This window comes from Coregonus lavaretus (assembly GCF_964263955.1).
Source record: "Coregonus lavaretus genome assembly, chromosome: 18".
Classification (NCBI taxonomy): Eukaryota; Metazoa; Chordata; class Actinopteri; order Salmoniformes; family Salmonidae; genus Coregonus; species Coregonus lavaretus.
In genome coordinates, this window is record NC_140005.1 from 30,667,888 (window position 1) to 30,690,159 (window position 22,272).

The following is a 22,272-nucleotide window of genomic DNA, read 5'->3' on the forward strand; positions in this document are numbered from 1 at the left end:
GTTTTGGAGAGAAAAGAAAGAAGGGATACTGGTCTGTAGTTGTTGACATCGGAGGGATCGAGTGTAGGTTTTTTGAGGAGGGGTGCAACTCTCGCTCTCTTGAAGACAGAAGGGACATAGCCAGCGGTCAAGGATGAGTTGATGAGCGAGGTGAGGTAAGGGAGAAGGTCTCCGGAAATGGTCTGGAGAAGAGAGGAGGGGATAGGGTCAAGCGGGCAGGTTGTTGGGCGGCCGGCCATCACAAGTCGCAAGATTTCATCTGGAGAGAGGGCGTAGAAAGAAGTAAAAGCATAGGGTAGGGCAGTGTGAACATCCCTACTGCTTTTGATCTGGTGGACTCACTAAATCCAAATGCTTCTTCTGTACATGAAGTCTGAGTGTTTGGGTGTGCACATGGCAATCCATTAATAAAAAATAAAAATAAATATGGTGCTGTCTTGTTTGCTTAAGGAATTTGAAATGATTTATATTATTTACTTTTACTTTTGATGCTTAAGTACACAACATGACCAAAAGTATGTGGACACCAGCTCGTCAAACATCTCATTCCAGAATCATGGGTATTAATGTGGAGTTGGTCCCACCTTTGCTGCCATAACAGCCTCCACTCTTCTGGGAAGGCTTTCCACTAGATGTTGGAACATTGCTGCGGGAACTTACTTCCATTCAGCCACAAGAGCATTAGTGAGGTTGGGCACTGATGTTGGGCGATTAGTCCTGGCTCACAGTTGGTGTTCCAATTCATCCGAAAGGTGTTTGATGGGGTTGAGGTCAGGGCTCTGTGCAGACCAGTCAAGTTCATCCACACCAATCTCAACAAACAATTTCTGTATGGACCTCGCTTTGTGCACGGGGGCATTGTCATGCTGAAACAGGAAGGGCCTTCCCCAAACTGTTGCAACAAAGTTGGAAGCACAGAACCGTCTAATGTCATTGTATGCTGTAGCGTTAAGATGGAACTAAGGGGCCTAGTCCGAACCATGAAAAACAGCCCCAGACCATTATTCGTCCTCCACCAAACTTTACAGTTGGCACTATGCATGCGGGCAGGTAGCGTTCTCCTGGCATCTGCCAAACCCAGATTTGTCCGTCGGACTGCCAGATGGTGAAGCGTGATTCATCACTCCAGAGAATGCGTTTTCACTATTCCAGAGTCCAATGGCGGCGAGCTTTACACCACTCCAGCCGACACTTGGCATTGCGAATAGTGATCTTAGGCTTGTGTGCGGCTGCTCGGCCAAGGAAACCCATTTCATGACGCTCCCTACGAACAGTTCTTGTGCTGATGTGGTTTCCAGAGGCAGTTGTTTCCAGAGGCAGTTTGGAACTCGATAGTGAGTGTTGCAACCGAGGACAGGCGATTTTTACGCGCCACGTGCTTCAGCACTCGGCGGCCCCGTTCTGTGAGTTGTGTGGCCCACCACTTCGATTGCTGAGCCGTTGTTGCTCCTAGACCTTTTCACTTCACAATAACAGCACTTACAGTTGACCGGGGCAGATCTAGCAGGGCAGAAATTTGACAAACTGACTTGTTGGAAAGGTGGCATCCTATGACGGTGCCACGTTGAAAGTCATTCTACTGCCAATGTTTGTCTATGGAGATCGCATGGCTGTGTGCCCGATTTTATACAACTGTCAGCAAAGGGTGTGGCTGAAATAGCAGAATCCACTAATTTGAAGGGGTGTCCACATACTTGTGTATATAGTGTATATTTAATAAAACCAGATACTTGTAGACTTTTACTCAAGTAGTATTTTACTGGGTGTTTTTCACTTTGACATGAGTTATTTTCTATTAAGGTATCTTTACTTTTACTCAAGTATAAAAATTGGGTACTTTTTCCACCACGACTTGTGATGTGTGATGATACATCTACATGATACATCTACTTGCGTGACCGATTCCCATTGCCAACAACTGCAGCTATTGGTTCTAGACAGTGGATGGTACTCTTGCGCAACTTAAAATATTAATTTTGTTTGGTCGTATTTTGTTCTCTAATTACGTCATCTTGAATTCAACCCAATTTTCTGGGGTCGTGCATTGGCTGTTCTTTGTTTGGTTGAAGGTCAGATACCAGATTTGATTGGCTATCCACGCTGTCACTCAAACGCGCTATTCAAGTGGTTACAGGTTGGACGATGCTGTGTGTGAAACAAATAATGTGCGGCAGAGGCAGGCGTTTGAGCCATGGAGGTGTACTGAACTTTTCGTCGCCGGAAGCATTTGTAACTTTTCTCTTCATGGCCGCGGCAACAATGTTTATTTTTTGATTACTCTTCTATTTCGATGTTCTTCCAGTCAGTTTACATGGGCAAATGCAGCTTGCACGTGTTTACTTTGTTCTGCTCTTTTAGTTTTAGATTGACTTAGACTAAAACTGGAGTCTGAACGCTATAATTACCAAAAAAATTGAATCACTGTGACCAACACTGGATCATTTTTTGTATATAAAAGGAATTTTCTTGCGTCTTGGGAATCTATATCGACGTGAAGATTTGTTATCGCTAGATCCCTAATAACGTACGGTTTATCTTCGATGCCTCACGGCATTGTTCTGTCTCAAGCAGGCATGTAAGGTCCCTCGAGCTGAGGAATGAGTGGTCGCAAACGTTCAGGCGGTGAACACTATTATTTTGGGATTTAAAAACTGGGTGGAATTATCACAAGTTTCTCAACATGGATATTACAGTGTCAGAGTTGATGGGAAACTTCATGGATACGCCGCTGGTGGTGTGGGTAAGTGAATGTGCACTCAGCAAGTGCCATGGCGGATAATAATTTAACTCGGTGTCTTGATAACTTAACCTGCTGTTCGCCACTTTCATTTGAAACTATCGTTGTCCGTCGCCTACTCCTAGTGACATGTTAAAAAAAAAATACATGTATTTCAAACATACAGTGGTAGACCTGTTCGTTTACAATATTTACTGATAGCCTATTGGTGTTCATCTTTGCTGTAAAGCCAGGATGACTGACATTTTCCTAACAAGCCAACACCTTTCATTGTGTTTTATTCCTATGGTCTGTGGGTTTTATTGGCATGACCTACTATTATTCCCTAAAACTTGGAACTGACCGTCCATGAAACTAAGCAAGAGCTATGCCAGCTGTTCACAAAACCTCTAGCCTGAATTTTGTATCTATTAGTCCACGAGTGTCAATGTTGGTCTGTCTTGAGTACACAACCACAGAGCCATGCCTGTTAGGTCATTGTACTTTTACTTCATTTTTATCATCACACAAGTCAAGGGAATCATAATATTGTTGGTGGAACGCAGTGTCACTAGAGCAGAAAGATGAGGACTGTATGTAAGATATGCCACAGTGGTTCAGAAGACTATAGCCTGATGGTATAACTTTTGACAACTCCTCTCTGTGTGTGTGTATTGCCATACTATGAATGCAAAGCATGTCAACATGGATATATGGCATGACAGACAATGGTAGAAGAGTTGGCTACAGCACATAGGCCTACATACACTGTGGCACGAGGCATTGGCTACAACAGTGCACAGTATGTCACTAGTCTACGGCTACAGTACACACCATGGTTCCAGGCTATGCATTCAGCACATACAGTATGGCACCAGGTGCATCATTTGGTAAGACCAGGAAATGATAGGCCTAAAGCATCATTTGAAAGGCCCAGTATAATGGTGGGTGGGGGTGGTGGTTAGTGAAACCTGCAGAACTTCGCCTGGCTGATCCCGTCATCCTGACCTGATTTCCTGTTTGGCCAGTCAGCTGGGCCTCAGCCACTGGCTGCTTGTTCCTCTCTAACAACGCACTCCCCTCTGTCTTTGTTTCTCTAACTGGGCTTCATCCTCTCTGCTAGCCCTGACTCACCTCTAGGAGTACCTCCTGGTTCCTAGATCTAGAGCCTAAATATCTTGACATGCTCACAAAGTTTTAGATATATTATTAATTGAGAGTATAAAACTTGCATTGACAACTGTCAGAGCAGGAAATATCTGTCTATTCTTGGAAACTGAAAGCACAAACGTCCAGATGTGGCCCATCTCTTCATAGGTGAGCTGAGCTCTTAGAGTAATCCAATGGTGTTTGCCCTTTCTCCTCCCTTTTCTCCCTCTCCCCCTCTCTCTTCAGGTGAAGACCTTTGGACCCCTGGGCTCTGGCTCAGAGGACAAGCTCTCCATGTTCATGGATCTGGTGGATGGGGTCTTCCTGCACAAGATCATGACACACATGTGAGTGGACATAGACTTGTGTGTGCGTGCGTGTGCTTGTTAATCTGGCAGCTGTTTTGTGGCCTCAATCTACCTCTTGTAACCACATCCTAGCATGGTTTCCCCTCCTGGTATGCAACTGTGTTCAGACACCCTCCCCATGCCTTCATGGCTCACTGACTGAACTCTCACTCTTTCAGCTCCTTTTCTGCCCCTCATGAGTCAATGTGATCCTACAGGCTGCGCTTATATCTGCACAATGTGGCTGTCTGTTTGGTTAGTACTGGGAGGCCTCTCAGAGCTCTTGAGCTCAGATGTATTTTGTCTGTCTACTGTCTATGTGATAGTTTGTTCTGACACAGAAAGGGCTGCTCGTCTCACAAAATTACTGCCCAGATATCGTCTGACAAATTTGACATGGCTAAGGCTAGGTCTTTCTCTAAACCCCTCTCAAGTTTCTGAACCATTTCCTGTGCTCCATCACTTCAAAGGAAAGTGATGTGCCCTGAATGGCAGGCTGTGCAGTTAGTCAGTGACTTAGTTTTAAAAACTCCCTGTAATGCTGTAACTGTGGTTTCTGACATCAGCTACCACATTTCTCGCTCCTCTTTCTCTCCTTCAATTACACTCTTCTCTCCTCGCTCCCTCACTCTCTTCCTGTGCCTAGCGTCTGTCCCTTTGTGTTGCCCCCAGCTGTGCTAACCATACAGTCCCCTTCTCCCCCCCCCCCTCTCCCCTCTCCCCGCCCCCTGCCTAAGTCCTGTCCTTTAACCTACTTTCCCCTGGCTAGCTGCTCCTGCTTCCCCTGCCCTATCTGTCTTAATGAGGGGCTTTAAATGCTGTATGCTCCTCCTCAAACAAAGACAATATTATTATGCACAGGACAGGGGGAAAGAAAACAACCCCCGCCAGGACAATGAGTGGTGTAACTCTGTCATGCATGATTTGGCCATGTAAATAAGTCCATGTGAAGTCACTGGTATGTCTAGTAATTATCGTACACTAAATATACAAAAGTATGTGGACACCTCTTCAAATTAGTGGATTTGGCTATTTCAGCCACACCTGTTGCTGACAGGTGTATAAAATCGAGCACACAGCCATGCAATCTCCATAGACAAACATTGGCAGTCAAATGGCCTTACTGAAGAGCTCAGTGACTTTTAACGTGGCACCGTCATAGGATGCCACCTTTCCAACAAGTCAGTTTGTCAAAATTCTACCCTGCTAGAGCTGCCCCGGTCAACTGTAAGTGCTGTTATTATGAAATTGAAAGGAGCAACAACGGCTCAGCCGCGAAGTGGTAGTCCACAGAAGCTCACAGAACGGGATCGGCGTGCTGAAGTGCGTAAAAATCTTCTGTCCTCTGTTGCAACACTCAAGCAACGTCAGCACAAGAACTGTTCGTCGGGAGCTTCATGAAATGGGTTTCCATGGGCGAGCAGCCGCACACAAGCCTAAGATAACAATGCGCAATGTCAAGCGTCGGCTGGAGTGGTGTAAACCTCGCCGCAATTGGACTTTGGAGCAGATGACACACGTTCTCTGGAGTGATGAATCACGCTTCACCATCTGGCTGTCCGATGGACATATCTGGGTTTGGAGGATGCCAGGAGAACGCTACCTGCCCGACTGCTTAGTGCCAACTGTAAAGTTTGATGGAGGAGGAATAATGGTCTGGGGCTGTTTTTCATGGTTCGGGCTAGGCCCCTTAGTTCCAGTGAAGGGAAATCTTAACGCTACAGCATACAATTACATTCTAGACAATTCTGTGCTTCCAACTTTGCGGCAACAGTTTGGGGAAGGCCCTTTCCTGTTTCAGCATGACAATGCCCCCGTGCACAAAGCGAGGTCCATACAGAAATGGTTTGTCGAGATTGGTGTGGAAGAACTTGACTGGCCAGCACCGAGCTCTGACCTCAACCCCATCAAACACCTTTGAGACTGTATTAGAACGCAGACTGCAAGCCAGGCCTAATCGCCCAACATCAGTGCCCGATCAATGCTCTTGTGGCTGAATGGAAGCAAGTCCCCGCAGCAATGTTCTAGTGGAAAACCTTCCCAGAAGAGTGGATGCTGTTATAGCAGCAAATGGGGGACCAACTCCATATTAATGCCCATGATTTTGGAATGAGATGTTCGAGCAGGTGTCCACATACTTTTGGTCATGTAGTGACACAATGACATGGCATACATGTAGACTGGTGTCATTGTTTTGGCCCTCTTCTTTCATACGGCATAGTTTGAAGGCTATTAACTTTGTGTATTTTTCTGTTTGAGAAAATACACAGGTGTATTTGGATCTTTTTGGTTACAATCATATAGCCTAGGTCCTCTCTTAGATATGCACACAGGCAACACGCGCGCGCACAGGTGTCTGAGCTGTTTACATTAAACCTCTACCACAGATGAGTGGATGGCTGGAATTCTCCAGGCCAGTAGTTCCAGCAGCAGAACTCTTCTGTCTGTCTCTCTGTGTGTCTCTCTGTGAGGGTACACATTGTATGTGGTTAGAGACCCACTTTGGCTGTTCCAGATACCCTTCATTCTATTCATGGAAATGTTTCTCCACTACTCAAGCCTGGGCCTGCTCTGGGCATGTATTCTAGTAGTTCTGATATAGGATCAGGCTTTACCTTCTAGATACAGTGCATTCGGAAAGTATTCAGACCCCTTGACTTTTTCCACATTTTGTTACGTTACAGCCTTATTCTAAAATATATTAAATACAAAATGTTCCTCATCAATCTACACACAATACCCCATAATGACAAAGTGAAAACAGGTTTTTAGAAATGTTTGCAAATGTATTATAAATAAAAAACAGATACTTTATTTACGTAAGTATTCAGACCCTTTGCTATGAGACTTGAAATTGAGCTCAGGTGCATCCTGTTTCCATTAATCATCCTTGAGATGTTTCTACAACTTCATTGGAGTCCACCTGTGGTGAATTCAATTTGATTTGGAAAGGCACACACCTGTCTATATAAGATCCCACAGTTGACAGTGCATGTCAGAGCAAAAACCAAGCAATGAGGTCAAAGGAATAGTCCGTAGAGCTCCGAGACAGGATTGTGTCGAGGCACAGATCTGGGGAAGCGTACCAAAAAATGTCTGCAGCATTGAAGGTCCTCAAAAACACAGTGGCCTCCATCGTTCTTAAATGGAAGAAGTTTGGAACCACCAAGATTCTTCCTGGAGCTGGCCGCCCGGCCAAACTGAGCAATCTGGGGAGAAGGTCCTTGGTCAGGGAGGTGACCAAGGACCCAATGGTCACTCTGACAGAGCTCCAGAGTTCCTCTGTGGAGATGACAGAACCTTCCAGAAGGACAACCATCTCTGCAGCACTCCACCAATCAGGCCTTTATGGTAGAGTGGCCAGACGGAAGCCACTCCTCAGTAAAAGGCACATGACAGCCCGCTTGGAGTTTGCCAAAAGGCACCTAAAGGACTTTCAGACCATGAGAAACAAGATTCTCTGGTCTGATGAAACCAAGATTGAACTCTTTAGCCTGATTCCAAGCGTCACATCTGGAGGAAACGTGGCACCATCCCTACGGTGAAGCATGGTGTTGGCAGCATCATGCTGTGGGGATGTTTTTCAGCGGGAGGGACTGGAAGACTAGTCAGGATCGAGGGAAAGACGAACGGAGCAAAGTGCAGAGAGATCCTTGATGAAAACCTGCTCCAGAGCGTTCAGGACCTCAGACTGGTGCGAAGGTTCAACTTCCAACAGGACAATGACCCTAAGCACACAGCCAAGAAACCGCAGGAGTGGCTTCGGGACAAGTCTCTGAATGTCCTTGAGTGGCCCAGGCAGAGCTTGGACTTGAACCCGATCGAGCATCTCTGAAAAGTCAAGGGGTTTGAATACTTTCCAAATGCACTGTAATAATGAATATGATTTATATAGACAGGGCGGGATGTGAACCTTGATCAGCCCTCCTACTCTCTAAAAGGCTTTTTGGAAACAGGGCTCACTCTGCTTTCTCAGCCAGCCAGTGAGAACTGGGAATGGCCATTGGACATGTCAGAAAGCTGTAAATTTTGAACTAAAGGCAGCTAGTATACAGGTTTACCTGAATGAAAAAACTCTTCCTTGTTTTTAAACTAAAGCCCTTTCAGAGACCTACTGGAATACTGGGCCAAGCTTGGCAGCATTTGCATGGTGTGCCCACAAAACATATGTAAATGAGGTTAGCACAAACATTGCCCATCCAGACCAGGCCCTCCAAACAGCCAAACCTAGCCAAGAACATGGGCTCCACCTGAAATGAAACCCTATAGGTCTCTGGTATAAAGTAGTGCACAGAACATATTCACACCCCTTGACTTTTTCCACATTTTGTCTGACAGCCTGCATTTAAAATTGATTAAATTGAGATTTTGTGTCACGGGCCTACACACAATACCCCATAATGTCAAAGTTGAATTATGTTTTTAGACATTTTTATAAATTAATAAAACATGAAAAGGTGAAATGTCTGTATGCAATAAGTGTTTAACATGATTTTTGAATGACTACCTCATCTCTGTACCCCACACATACAATTATCTGTAAGGTCCATCAGTCGAGCTGCGAATTTCAAAACGCAGATTCAACCACAAAGACCAGGGAGTTTTTCCAGTGCCTCACAAAGAAGGGCACTTATTGGTAGATGGGTAAAAAAAAATATTAAGCAGACATTGAATATCCATTTGAGCATGGTGAAGTTATTAATTAGACTTTGGATGGTGTATCAATACACCCAGTCACTACAAAGATACAGGCGTCCTTCCTAACTCAGTTGCTGGAGAGGAAGGAAACCGCTCAGGGTCGGCTGCATCATGTTATGGGTATGCTTGTCATTGGCATGTTTTTTTAGGATACAAATAAATGGAGTAGAGCTAAGCACATGGCAAAATCCTAGAGGAAAAACTAGTTGTCTCTCAAATTCACCTTTTCAGCAGGACAATAACCTAAAACAAAAGGCCAAATCTACACTGGAGTTGCTTACCAAGACGACATTGAATGTTTCTGAGTGGCCTAGTTAGAGATTTGACTTAAATCGGCTTAAATCTATGGCAAGACTTGAAAATGGCTGTCTAGCGATGATCAACAACCAACTTGACAGAGCTTGAAGAATTTTAAAAATAATAATGTGCAAATATTATACAATCCAGGTGTGGAAAGATCAGGGGTGTGAATACTTATGTAAATTTGATATTTCTGTATTTCATTTTCAATACAATTTTTTAAATTTTCTGAACATGTTTTCACTTTGACATTATGGGGTGTTGTCTGTAGATGGGTGAGGGGGAAAATCTATTTAATCAATTTTGAATTCAGGCTGTAACACAACAAAATGTGGAATAAGTCGAAGGGTATGGATACTTTCTGAAGGGAAATGGGGTGCCATTTCGGATGCGAACCCGGTCTCAAGGCAAACACACTGGACTCTTGTTGTCAGACTAGAACTAGTCCACTGACTGTTTACCTAGCAAGTACAGTTGTTCTGTGACCATATTTAAATGTAGTCCTGTTGATCAGCTCTATGTATTTTCACATTTCTGGTTGGCTTTGAGGATTGAACCCTCCTGTGGAGACCTTGTGTGTGTGTGTGTGCTTCCAGCTTGTGTAGTGGGACAATGCTGTTCCTGAAAGCCATGTGCATCCATAATAATAAATCTGTCAACAAAACAATCGGGGGTTCTTGGCCTCCTTGTTTTCGAGGAAAGAATGACGTCACGTCTGTGTGTTCTGAATAAGCACCATATTATATATGCAGTTCCGCTCTGAAGTGTAGGCTAATCCCCAACAGTAATCTATTTTCCTTTTTTTTGTGTGGATATTTGGTAAAAGCAACTCATTCATTAGAGTTGGTGTACATACAAATGTAGGCTAATATAATCTATAGGATTATGTACATAATAGTTTTACGTCTCGCATGCCAGACTAAAGGCGTCGGCATGCTTCCCAACCGAAACAGTTAGTTAGAGTTCGTGCATATATTTTGACTACATTTTGTGACGTTTTTATTAGTTTTCTACTTCAATGAGGGTTTTTTCGGCTGTTCAGGCAAGATACTTTTTTCTGGAGGCAATCCGAAGTTCGGGGCCGAAGTCGACGCCCCTTCGTCTGTGATTGGTCAACAGTGGGGATTCTTCAATAAAGTCTGTTTTGAAAAATAATGTCATTATCTTAGATTAATTCTGACTATTTTGAGGAATAGGCTACAGCGTCTCAAAATGGACAATCAGTACTATTGCCTTTTTTTTTTTTCATCTCATTTTTCAAGCAAACATCTTTTAAGGGAGTATGCGAGCACACTCATTCGGGTCGGCTAGCCGAGTTTGGCTAGGCGCCAGCCGAACTGAAACATACTGACGCCTTAAGCAGCTGTTCAGTGAAAATATACATGGTCAAAATAATACTCAGTAAAGGAAAAAATATATTTTCATGTGATGTCTTTTCTTATCCAGAGACCCCAGCCCCACAAACCAGAGAGTGAATAAGAATGTGAACAATGATGTGAACCTACGAATCCAGAACCTCAACATTGTGATCAGGCACATCAAGAACTACTACCAGGTGAGCTCAGCTCTGTCTATCCACTTCCTGCTCACTCACCTCACGCACCTTTTTCTTTTATTTCCTAACCACTTTGAATGCTGCTCACTATATAAAATTATAGCTACTTACTAATGCACACCTCGTACTCACTCACACCTCATTCACGTGTAGGGCCGGGAGGTGTGTGTGGTCTCTGTTGATCTTGGGGATGAGACAGCAGCTGGTGTGTGTGAACATCCAGAGCAGCCTGGGGATTAGACCTTGCTGCTGGGGTCTGGTGGTTATCCCTGGAGGAATGTTTCCTTATTGTTTTGTCTGCTGTCCTTACACTGACATCTCCATAATCAAACCATTACTAATACATGATATCCTCAATATCTTTGTTTTAATTAGTTAAATGTTGTGGTGATAATTCTGTCGCAATATTTTTAGCAGGTAGAGGTAGGTCAGTCATTAACGAATCTCAGAAACTGACAGTAGTCTGTCTTTTCTACATTGCTGTAGGTTTAATCTCACAACCTGTAAATATAGTAATCTGGAAAAAGTGGAGGAGAGAGGAGAATGCTTCCCCTCACGCTATCTTTAGATGGAGTAGGCTAGTAGTGTTTCATTAAGAATCATGATTGCTAGTCCTCCCAGGGAAAGCTTTAGAAGAAACTAGGCTTACACTTTTAGTCCACTGTAATTGAGTTGGTGAAATCCAGTACACACACACACACACACACACACACACACACACACGGTGAGACAGCGGAGAGCGACCCAACGATTCCTGGCTGACCTCTGTCAACACATTCCTTCTCTGTTTCCTCGGTTTCCCAACTACAAACGTTACACACTCAATTCAAACGCAGCCTTTGGCTGTAACAGACACAAACACACACTCGCACTGCATTCAAACACCTCCCGACCCTGCCACTGGCTGCCCGGCCAGGTCCAAAGTTTCAAATCTGTGCCCGCTTTGTATGTTTATGGTGTCACCTGCTTCACAGTTGTTCACACCTAACTAAGCAATGTTATGTTATCACCACAAATACTGTCTATGGAGGTTAGCCTAGTCTCCCTCTTTCAGTTTACTTTCACTCTCTCTGAATGTGAGAGGCTATTTCCGTTGAAGAGCATTCAATTCGCATTAGCAATGGGAATGTCAAGAGCTGAGAGAGGGTTTGGGAAGTTCTTGCTTCGCAGTTTAAATGTACCGTAAACTATTCAACTAGCTAATGTTATGCAAGCAACCTTTCATGCATCGACCATATTCAACTGTTGATTAATGCACAGAACCATATTACACTCTTCAATAAACCAACATTTAAATGGTTTATTTTCTCGTCCATAAACATTCATTTAGCTGCAAGACAAACAGCCAATGACACAGCTGCTAGCTAGCTAACGTTAGCTAACAACATTTGTTGCATCAAGTAGGCATAACTTCAGTATAGCAAAAATGTATGTTTACACCTAATACGAATATAAAAGTACGGTAATGGTATCCATAAAGTGTCATTCATATTATACAGAGCTAGGTAGCAAGATTAACAACATGTCTACATTCTCCTCACATATAGCTGCACGGTGTTATGCAAGATATTTGATCTACACTACCAGTCAAAAGTTTTAGAACACCACTCATTCAAGGGTTTTTCTTTATTTTTACTATTTTCTACATTGTAGAATAATAGTGATGACATCAAAACTATGAAATAACACATATGGAATCATGTAGTGACCAAAAAAGTGTTAAGCAAATCAAAATATATTTTATATTTGAGATTCTTCAAATAGCCACCCTTTGCCTTGATGACAGCTTTGCACACTCTTGGCATTGAGTGTGAATCTCCTTAATTTTCATCAATAAGAAAAGAGCCTCATTCTGTAATTCTTCTGTTTCAAAGTAGAATTTGTTATAGCAGCTTAGTGGTTTGTTATAGTTGCTAAAGCAATGGGCAACATAGATTGTGCCTCTGAAGCAGTGTTTTTAATTAGCGTGTGTTGTGTGACTGCAGCAACTCAGTGCTCCTCGTGAAGTGCATACACCCATGGCACTGGCAGGGAGGCCCCTTTCATTAGGTAGATAGGCTAGGTCTGAACCTAGGACACACAGGGCCGGGACGATGCCAGTATCGCGTTACTCCTTAGTAACGTGGCAAGGAAACAAAACATTTAACTTCTTTAGGAAAACAGCCTTAATGTTGGAAACAAACATGTTGTCATCCAGAGTCTCATTTATATTCCAAGCTAAAGCACACACTATTTTACATACAGCAGGTTTTTAAAGGACCAAAGAGTTTGGTCTGCTTCATGTTTACATTTTTACACACACACACTAGGCTAATGAGTAACAGAGCTGTGGGTGTATTCAGACCATGGACTCACCTTCCATGTGAGTAGACTCACCAAGCCACATGGCAACTCAAAGGTTTCTTGCTTAAAGTTTTGACATTTTCAGTGAACCTTTTCCCTCTTGGATTGAACGTTTAAAACCAGATAAACGTGGTTGAGAGTCAAGACTGTAGGGCTTAATGGAGTAGGGTTCATATCTCTCTCCTCTCTACAGAGGTTTCTGTCTGTCTGATCTAGTAAATGATGGCCAGTGGAGGGGTAGAGAGATGTCTTCCCAGGTCCTGCTCCAATCCTGCTGTGGGAGTACAGAGACTGGGGAGAAAGAGGGAGGAGGAGGCGGCGGCGGCGGCGGGGGGGGGGGGGGGGTTTCACTCTCCTCCCCTCCTGATCAAGAACAGATGTGTTGTCTTTGCCTGGCATGCCCTGCGGTAATCTGCCTCCCCTGTAGCCTACATATGTATAGTAGGGAGAAATGTGGGGGAGGGGAGGTGGCTGGTGGTGTTTGATACTATAAAGCCCCTCCAGGCGCCAGCTCCCTGAAGGCCTGTTTTAAGATTTCCGGGCCGTGCTAACAGAAACGGTTAGCTTTGGTAATGCGTTAGGCCTCTCACTTTAGATTAGCCTCGTCTCGTCTGGTCTTGTGTTTTGTTTTCTAACTAAGTCACTCCAGTCCCGTCCTGGTTCACTATCCCCTCGACACTCTGACCGCTAATGCCTAATTTCCCCTCAATCAGGCGGTTGAGGATGAGGTTCTTGTTTAACACAGATATCACTGCCTCGTGTGTACGTGTATGAGTGTGCTCACGATGCATCTACTCTCCATTCATTTCAGACGACTGATCGTATTGGTCTCAGTTGTGTTCTGTCCTTTACTCTGCCTTAGCTAACTGCTTTCACACAAACAGAGTTAACTCACTTTGTGTCAAGTGTTAAGATGGATGGGTGTATGGTTGTGTTCTGTTCCTGCCCCCAGGCCATTCGTGCTGCTGGTCGGTTGGTAGAGGGAAATGTGTGTCTTCTGATGTGTTATTATAGCTGAAGAGTGTTTGGTAGATTTGGTATGCAGTATGCTGATTGACACATATTAATGTAGATCAATCAATGTCATTGACATTTAACCTCAGGCTCCCATCAACCATCGCACCATCACACAGATCTGTTTGTCCTTTACCATGATTCCATATTGACCCTGACATTGATTGATCTAGATGAATCCATGGCAATCAGCATACTGCATAGCAAACCAACCAAACACCCTTTAGCTACCATTGAATGATCATGCAGCTCTCTGGTTGTAGGTCTCTCCCTCCTTTCCTCCCAACTGTTTACCCCCTCAGGGCGCCCATGTTAGTACAGTAAGGGCTGGACAATGTAATCTGATCACACATTTGACCATTGAAAAGGAGTTCTGATCACACAAACGCATGCCCAGAAGGCCTGGCTAGATAAGATATGATGAGCACTGCAGACTTGCCTGTTGTATGTGTGAGCCACCGTCTGAGAGAAATGGTTGGTGGCAGTGGCAGGGAGGGGTTATATACTGCCCCCCCCCCCCCCCCCCCCAATGGGGCTCTGGTCAAAAGGAGTGCACTATGTAGGGAATAGTGTACCATTTGGGTTGCATACAATGATTAAATTCTAGTTAGATCACTCCTCCTCAGCAGGATGCTGCTATAGGAGGGCAGTATATAATCACTAATCTCTCACCAATCTATCACTTCTCTTTGAGGTTGTTTGTTAAAACCATACAAGCCATGTCTATTTCCATTGACACAAGCACTGTTCAGGCACAAACTGTTCACACCCCTCTTCTTGGTAGAGAGAGAATTTAGCAGGTTTAAAGCTTATTTCCTGCAATTCTATACATTTTGTCATGGGGTGTAGAGAACATTTAACAGTTTTAAAGCTGCTAGCAGCACCTCCCCCTGCTGACACGCACCCCACAGCTTGGAAACAACTCATCTAAGGCACCAATCGTATCTGTGTATTAGTCACACAGGAAATTCATTTGATATTGAGCTTAGATTGAGTTAAACCGAAAACAGTTTCACAGCTTTGCCATACACAGCTCAGAACTGACATGCTTATAGAAAGCATGGCCTAGCAAGCAGTGTTACAGTCAACCCACACCAACCCCCAACTATACACTACAACCTGGCAACTGGACCAAAAAGTATTCTCTCTTTACCGTTCATCTGGACCCTATGCTGTTATAAAATATTTTTTGAGCTTTGTACCTTAAGGATTGATAATACGTTTAAAATACCAGTTTACAAGGGAAAAGTCCAGCCGTTTTGTGTGTGTAGAATGAATGTGTGAGCCTATTTCTGCGTATCACAAAGGGTGGGGTCCTCCTGGTGGCATCCCATCCAGGATTAACAATAACTGCCAAATCTAATACTAGTTTAATACATATACCAGCTTAGCCTGGATTTCGGTCTAAACCTAAAGCCTGTCTCACATTTGCTTGCTAAAGCCACCCAGACTGTGCTGGCGGGGCCCCAATTTCATCCAGGAATGGGAGACCGACGTGAAGATATTATGATGACTTACTCTCATCCCATTGAGCCCCATACACAGTACTACACACTGTAGGTCAGAGACAGCAGGCAGGGTCCCTATTCATTCACAGGGATCATCTCTGGGTCTGCACCCCCTGATTCCCCCCTTCTACACTCTCCCCAAATTAGATTAGCTCCCAAATAACAATCTCTGTGCGCTGCACCATAAAGCATCCCACCAGAACGTGGACAATGGGGACACGGGGGGAGGGGCGACATTTTTGGGTTCCCTCCTCCCGGCTATTGTTTGGAGAGTCAGGGCAGTCCACCCCACCACCACCCCCACCTCACTGTAAAATGACTCCTTCATTCTCAGATTTATTACAGGAGAACTGTGTTGTCAGTCAGGACACAGCTCTCAGGTCCTGCTGTATTATGCTAAGTGTCATTATGCCTCAAGTACCTTCTATCCATCACCTGTGCTTTGTGTCGTTTGGTGTATGTGTGATGCTCCTATCACCCTGCAAATGGACCTACATATGGCACAGGCATACATCTTTTGAATGCAGCCTAGTCTAGCCAGCAAAGGCATTAAGCAGATGGTTTTTGGCTTGGGTCTGTCTGTAGATTGGGCAGTGTGGAGTGTATTGCACTGCATTGCAGCTGGGCTGAGGCATGGGGAACTCTGAGTTGGCCTCCTGGTTCTCCTCTCTGTTCCCAGAGGTGTTCAGTTTCTTCACTGTTCACTGTTAGCTATGGTATTCACCTGTAAAGCTCTAGAGACCAGCACAAGAGCCACAGGCATTCCCTTTCTCCTTTCTTTCTTTTATGTTCTCATCTCTCCTTTCTTCCTTTTCCTACCTAGCACACTTGTTTCCTACCTAGCACACTTGTTTCCTACCTAGCACACTCTTGCTTGCTCTCACTCTCGCCCTGTCCTTCTCACAAGTATTTTTCTCTAATTAGTTTTAACCTTTGACGTGTGTGCTCCCCCCCCCCCCCCCCCCCCAGTGCAGGAAACCCCCTCCCGAGACCCCTGCCATGGGAAACACAAAAACAAGGCTTCTGACTTTTTTTGTACTCTTGACATTCTCTCACTGTTTCCTGTGCCCTAGATGGGGAGCACCATTCCCAGTCATAGTGTTTTGGCCATTCTGATCTATGCCTGGTGTGTTTACCTGAATGTGGTGGTTGCCCTGTGGTTCAGTGGCTTATGAGCAGAGGAAAGGCTGACCTTTGTTTACGCTAACCCTAAACACGGGGGCCCCTCATGGGTGTGTGCTTAGTCTCCTCCTGTATTCCCTGTTCACCCACGACTGCGTGGCCGCGCATGACTCCAACACCATCAAGTTTGCTGATGACACGACGGTGGTAGGCCTGATCACCAGTGACGATGAGCTAGCCTATAGGGAGGAGGTCAGAGACCTGGCAGTGTGGTGCCAGGACAACAACCTCTCCCTCAGTGTCAGCAAGACAAATGAGCTTATCGTGGACTACAGGAAACTGAGGGCCAAGCACGCCCCCATTCACATCAACAGGGCTGTAGTGGAGCGGGTCGAGAGCTTCAAGTTCCTCGGAGTCCACATCGCTAAGGACCTATAATGGTCCAAACACATCAACACAGTCGTGAAGAGGGCACGACAGTGCCTCTTCCCCCTCAGGAGGCTAAAAAGATTTGGCATGGGCCCTCAGATCCTCATTCTACAGCTGCACCATTGAGAGCATCTTTACTGGCTGCATCACTGCTTGGTTTGGCAACTGCTCGGCATCTGACCGCAAGGCGTTACAGACGGTAGTGCGTACGGCACAGTACATCACTGGAGTCGAACTCCCTGCCATCCAGGACCTCTGTACCAGGCGATGTCAGAGAAGGCCCAAAAAGTTGTCAAAGATTCCAGCCACCCAAGTCATAGACTGTCTATCTGGTACCACGCGGCAAACGGTACCGGTGCGCTTAGTCTAGGACCAAAAGGCTCCTGAACAGCTTCTACCCCCAAGCCATAAGACTGCTAAATAGTTAACCAAATAGCTACCCGGAATATCTGCATTGACCCTTTTGTACAGTAATTCTTCTTGACTCAATGCACACACACTGGACTCTACTCACACATACTTAGACTGACACTCACACACAGGCACACATTCGCCACACACACACTTCCACACTCATCACATACGTTGCTGCTACTGTCTTATCTATCCTGTTGCCTAGTCACTTTACCCCTACCTATATGTACATAAAGTATCTACCTCAATGTCTTCGTACTCCTGCGCATCGACTCAGTACTGGTACCCAATGTATATAGCCAAGCTATCATTGCTAATTTCTTCTATTATTTTAGATTTTTGTATTCTGAATTGTTTGCAAGGGCTCGTAGGTAAGCATTTCACTGTTAGTCTACACATTGTTTACGAAGCATGTGACAATTAACATTTGATTTGAAGGAACAGGACCTGTTTAATATGGTTTCCTCACTTTCCTGGATAGACTCGTACACAGGGAGAATACTAAATAAATTGCTCCACTTAGGTTGTAGGGGGAAGAGGTTCCATACACTAGATTCCATCAACTCCAGCCCACAAGCTGACATTGGTGTAGCAGCTTGATTACCTGTATGTGGTTGGCCTGTGGGTCAGCGGCTGCTCCATGTAACCCAGCATGGTTGATGGTTTCCTGGACGGACTCAGGCATATACTGAACAAAATATAAACACTACATGTAAAGTGTTGGTCCCATGTTTCTTGAGCTGAAATAAAATATCCAAGAAATGTTTCATACTCACAAAAAGCTTATCTCAAAAATGTTGTGTGCAAATTTGGTTAAATCCCTGTTAGTGAGCATTTGTCCTTTGCCAAGATAATCCATCCACCTGACGGGTGTGGCATATCAAGAAGCTGATTAAACAGCATGATCATTACACAGGTGCACCTTGTGCTGGGGACTATAAAAGGCCACTCTAAAATGTGCAGTTTTGTCACACAACACACTGCCACGGATGTGTCAAGTTTTGAGGGAGCGTGCAATTGGCATGCTGACTGCAGGAATGTCCACCAGAGCTGTTGCCAGGGTATTGAGTGTTCATTTCTCTACCCTAAGCTGCCTCAAATGTCATTTTAGAGAATTTGGCAGTACATCCAACTGGCCTCACAATCGCAGACCACGCCAGCCCAGGACCTCCACATCCAGCTTCTTCACCTGTAGCATCGTCTGAGACCAGCCACTCGGACAGCTGATGAAACTGTGGGTTTGCACAACCAAAAAATGTCTGCACGAACTGTCAGAAACCATCTCAGGGAAGCTCATCTGCGTGCTCGTCATCCTCACCAGGGTCTTGACCTGACTGCATTTCGGCGTCGTAACCGACTTCAGTGGGCAAATGCTCACCTTCGATGTCCACTGGCACGCTGGAGAAGTGTGCTCTTCACGGATGAATCCCAGTTTCAACTGTACCGGGCAGATTGCAGACAGCGTGTATCGCGCCGTGTGGGCGAGCAGTTTGCTGATGTCAACGTTGTGAACAGAGTGCCCCATGGTGGGGTTATGGTATGGGCAGGCATAAACTACGGACAACTAACACAATTGCATTTTATCAATGGCGATTTAGAGATACCGTGACGAGGTCCTGAGGCCCATTGTCGTGCCATTCATCTGCCGCCATCACCTCATGTTTCAGCATGATAATGCATGGCCCCATGTCGCAAGGATCTGTACACAATTCTTGGAAGCTTAAAATGTCCCAGTTCTTCCATGGCCTGCATACTCACCAGATATGTCACACATTGAGCATGTTTGGGATGCTTTGGATTGATGTGTACGACAGCGTGTTCCTGTTCCCGCCAATATCCTGCAACTTCGCACAGCAATTGAAGAGGAGTGAGACCACAGGCCACAATCAACAGATCCATAAACTCTAGTCTGTGTGTTGGCTTGTTGGTTCTAAAGACAGCTTTGTCACAGTGTGAAACCGATGAAAAAATGGGAACACTAAAATAACACATCCTAGATCTGAATGAATGAAATAATCTTATTAAATACTTTTTTCTTTACATAGTTGAATGTGCTGACAACAAAATCACACAAAAATTATCAATGGAAATCAAATGTATCAACCCATGGAGGTCTGGATTTGGAGTCACCCTCAAAATTAAAGTGGAAAACCACACTACAAGCTGATCCAACTTTGATGTAATGTCCTTAAAACAAGTCAAAATGAGGCTCAGTAGTGTGTGTGGCCTCCACGTGCCTGTATGACCTCCCTACAACGCTTGGGCATGCTCCTGATGAGGTGGCGGATGGTCTCCTGAGGGATCTCCTCCCAGACCTGGACTAAAGCATCCGCCAACTCCTGGACAGTCTGTGGTGCAACGTGGCATTGGTGGATGGAGCGAGACATGATGTCCCAGATGTGCTCAATTGGATTCAGGTCTGGGGAACGGGCGGGCCAGTCCATAGCATCAATACCTTCCTCTTGCAGGAACTGCTGACACACTCCAGCCACATGAGGTCTAGCATTGTCTTGCATTAGGAGGAACCCAGGGCCAACCGCACCAGCATATGGTCTCACAAGGGGTCTGAGGATCTCATCTCGGTACCTAATGGCAGTCAGGCTACCTCTGGCGAGCACATGGAGGAGCACCGCCAGCATTCAAAAGTGACCAAAACATCAGCCAGGAAGCATAGGAACTGAGAAGTGGTCTGTGGTTACCACCTGCAAAACCAGTCCTTTATTGGGGGTGTCTTGCTAATTGCCTATAATTTCCACCTGTTGTCTATTCCATTTGCACAACAGCATGTGAAATGTATTGTCAATCAGTGTTGCTTCCTAAGTGGACAGTTTGATTTCACAGAAGTGTGATTGACTTGGAGTTACATTGTGTTGTTTAAGTGTTCCCTTAATTTATTTGAGCAGTGTATTTACCCAAGACCCCCAGAGCGCTGGGCCGTGTGCAACAGTGTGTCTCTAAAACACTAATCCGATTTATTCGTGATGACCCCAGTAAGGAGGCCCCATGATCGGTCTGAGACCCGAAGAACCCTCTCTAGTCTAGATAGTTATGAGGCCCCTGGCTGATCTGAAATGTATGAAGAACCCCAGGTCTGACTAATGTGACGAACCTTCTCTAGTCTAGATCCAGCCAGTCCACATCCTGACTGACTGAGTTATTGACAGAGTTATTTCAGGCCACAGGCAGCCAGTGTGTTTGTGGGTGGGTCTTCTGTTTGTGGTATTGATCTCAGATGGCTAAAGGCGTCAGCATGCTTCAGTTTGGCTGGCGGCTAGCCGAACCGAACGAGTGTGCTCACACACTCCCTTGAAAGACCTTCGCTTGAAAAACGAGAAAAAAGCGGCAAGAGTGCTGTTTGGCCATTTTGAGACACTAGCCAGTGCTTTGAGACATACTTCCTCAAAGTAGTCCCAATTTATCTAAGATAACTCAAGAGTTCTGTCATTTAAACAATTAATATGTATTTATTTATTAACCCCCTTTTCTCCCCAATTTCGTGATATCCAATTGGTAGTTAGTCTTGTCCCATCGCTGCAACTCCCGTATGGACTCGGTCGAGGCGAAGGTCGAGAGCCATGTGTCCTCCGAAACACGACCCTGCCAAGCCGCACTGCTTCTTGACACACTGCTCGCTTAAACCCGGAAGCCAGCCGCCCCAATGTGTCGTAGAAAACACCGTACAACTGCCGACCGTGTCAGCGTGCATGCGCAGGAGTCGCTAGAGCGCGATGGGACAAGGACATCCCGACCGGCCAAACCCTCCCCTAACCCGGACGACGCTGGGTTTGTGCGTCTGTCACCCAATTGTGCGTCTGTCATTAATTAAGACGTTTTTGCCGTGGAGATCTTAGTCGTGCAAATTTCCATCTAACTAAGATGTTTGGTGCAGTATTTCTCAAAGAAAACGCATGAAAACGAGTAATCTCTCGTTGAATTACAAATACTTTATTGAAGAATCCCTACTGTTGACCAATCACTGACAAAGGTGCATAGACTCTGGCTACTGACTTGGGCTTGCCTTAAAAAAAAAATTGTTCCCGAACAGCTGAAAAAAAAAAAGTCCAAAATGTCGTCATAATATATGCACAAACTGTTCCGAACTGTTTCGGCCTGGAAGCATGCGGACGCCTTAAGTGGGCGATGTCTGTCTGCATGGCTCCACAGTTTAATTGCCATATGGGCCAGTTCTGCCATGACGGTGATCTTTAACTGTATTTGATAGGCATCTGTTTTACTTTAGCACAACATTTGCTGCCAACCTGTCGTCTGTGGCACTGAGCCCAAACATTAGAGCAACATAATCAGGGGAATTGGAAGAAAGCCTTGAGCACATTAGTAAGGTCTCCCATACACCCCATGGAGGGGTGACTTGGCTTCCTCTGTTCATAGCTTCAGAGAGATCTGCACAGGGTTATGCTGCCACTAGGCTATAGAAACAGTGATACAGGGACTGACTGGTTTCCAGCAGCCAGGTTGCCTTAGGCTGTAGAGAGGGGTGTACTGTACACTGTAAAGGCACTAGGCTAACATCAGCTCCAGCCCTGCTTGTACCCCACAGGGGCTTGGTCATCAAGTCACCCTATCCCGGTCAACCCATGCCTTATCACGCCGACCCCCAGACCTCTACACTCCCCACTCATAGGGATTTGATCATGTCACCCTATCCCTGTCAATCCA

The 22,272-nt window shown here is 45.2% G+C and overlaps 1 protein-coding gene across 1 annotated transcript in view; it reads left to right on the top strand.

The window, feature by feature from the left end:
* The first annotated feature begins 2,188 nt into the window (after positions 1–2,188).
* LOC311146125 (protein Daple-like) overlaps positions 2,189–22,272 on the top strand; it is a 78,973-nt gene continuing 58,889 nt past the window's right edge. Inside the window, exons 1-3 of the mRNA XM_084182600.1 lie at positions 2,189–2,740; positions 4,112–4,212; positions 10,657–10,765. Coding sequence (XP_084038726.1) covers positions 2,681–2,740; positions 4,112–4,212; positions 10,657–10,765 — 270 coding nt within the window. The 5' untranslated portion in view covers positions 2,189–2,680. The remainder of the gene's footprint in view (positions 2,741–4,111; positions 4,213–10,656; positions 10,766–22,272) is intronic.